The 1,037-nt window shown below is 45.3% G+C and overlaps 1 protein-coding gene across 1 annotated transcript in view; it reads left to right on the top strand.

Annotated features, from left to right (window-relative positions):
- The first annotated feature begins 6 nt into the window (after positions 1-6).
- The window catches only part of LOC107570740 (inactive tyrosine-protein kinase 7-like), a 50,651-nt gene continuing 49,620 nt past the window's right edge, over positions 7-1,037 (top strand). The window contains exon 1 of the mRNA XM_016256996.1: positions 7-202. Within this exon, the coding sequence (XP_016112482.1) occupies positions 70-202 (133 nt within the window). The 5' untranslated portion in view covers positions 7-69. The remainder of the gene's footprint in view (positions 203-1,037) is intronic.

Raw genomic sequence — 1,037 nt, 5'->3', positions numbered from 1 at the left:
GCTCTTACCGGAATACAGCGAGCAGCGATCTCATCTCAGTTAGTTGTGCGCGTGTCGGGGAAGAGAATAATGGCAGTGCGTAAAGGCGCAAACATGGCCGGATCACCGGAGACCGACACCGACACCGACAGCAGCGGAGCACCGACGCGACGCAGACGCGCACCCGACGCTCTGCTGGCCGTCTTCATCATGAGTCTCGAAGGTGAGGAAGCTTTCGCGTTCAGCACTAGTTCCCGGGTGGCGTGGAGTGTTTGTGGAAAGCATATCTCATGAAAGCAGAGTTAAAGTGAAGAACCACATCATCACGGAGCTTATTATTGTGTTCACAAACGAGGAATATCACAAAGTAATATAAAATAAGCACTCAAATACAAAACAATGTAGTAGTAAATAGAAACTAGAATTGTGATGTCCAGACAGACTCAGACGAGCTTTGCAAGCCTAGAAAGGAAATTAAATTTAGACATATTAGATTTGTAGTTTTTTTAGCTGACCTGTAGTGTCTGCTTTGATGGCTGTGTTTGTGATCCTTCAGAATCCTGACCACTACAGCCCTCGTTACTGCAAGCTGTGTTCAGGGTGTGTGTTATTGTAGAGACCTTTTATAGCTTTCATACTCACTGTATTACTTGATTATCCTCCTGTAAAAAAAAGCATGTTCATAATCATAGATCCTGAACGAAGTAACTGTAGAAGTGTTTTGGTTAAAATGTTTTCATATGCTGCATCACTGGTCATTGGTTCTGTTATGGTCAGACTCTCTCTCTCTCTGTGACTATGTGAGTGTGTGAGTGTGTGTGAGTGTGTGTGAGTGTGTGTGAGTGTGTGTGAGTGTGTGTGAGTGTGTGTGAGTGTGTGTGAGTGTGTGTGAGTGTGTGTGTGTGTGTGTAAGTGAGTGTGTGTTAAGTGTGTGTAAGTATGTGTGAGTGAGTGTGTGTGAGTGTGTTAAGTGTGTGTTAAGTGTGCGTGTGTGCGAGAGCGAGTGCGTGTGCGTGTGAGTGTGTGTGTGTGTGTGTGTGAGAGAGAGTGAGTGTGTG

Source organism: Sinocyclocheilus grahami, unplaced genomic scaffold (genome assembly GCF_001515645.1).
Source record: "Sinocyclocheilus grahami isolate Dianchi unplaced genomic scaffold, SAMN03320097.WGS_v1.1 scaffold1499.1, whole genome shotgun sequence".
NCBI lineage: Eukaryota > Metazoa > Chordata > Actinopteri > Cypriniformes > Cyprinidae > Sinocyclocheilus > Sinocyclocheilus grahami.
Note: the sequence above shows the minus strand (reverse complement) of the source record. Positions and strands in the feature narration are given on the sequence as shown.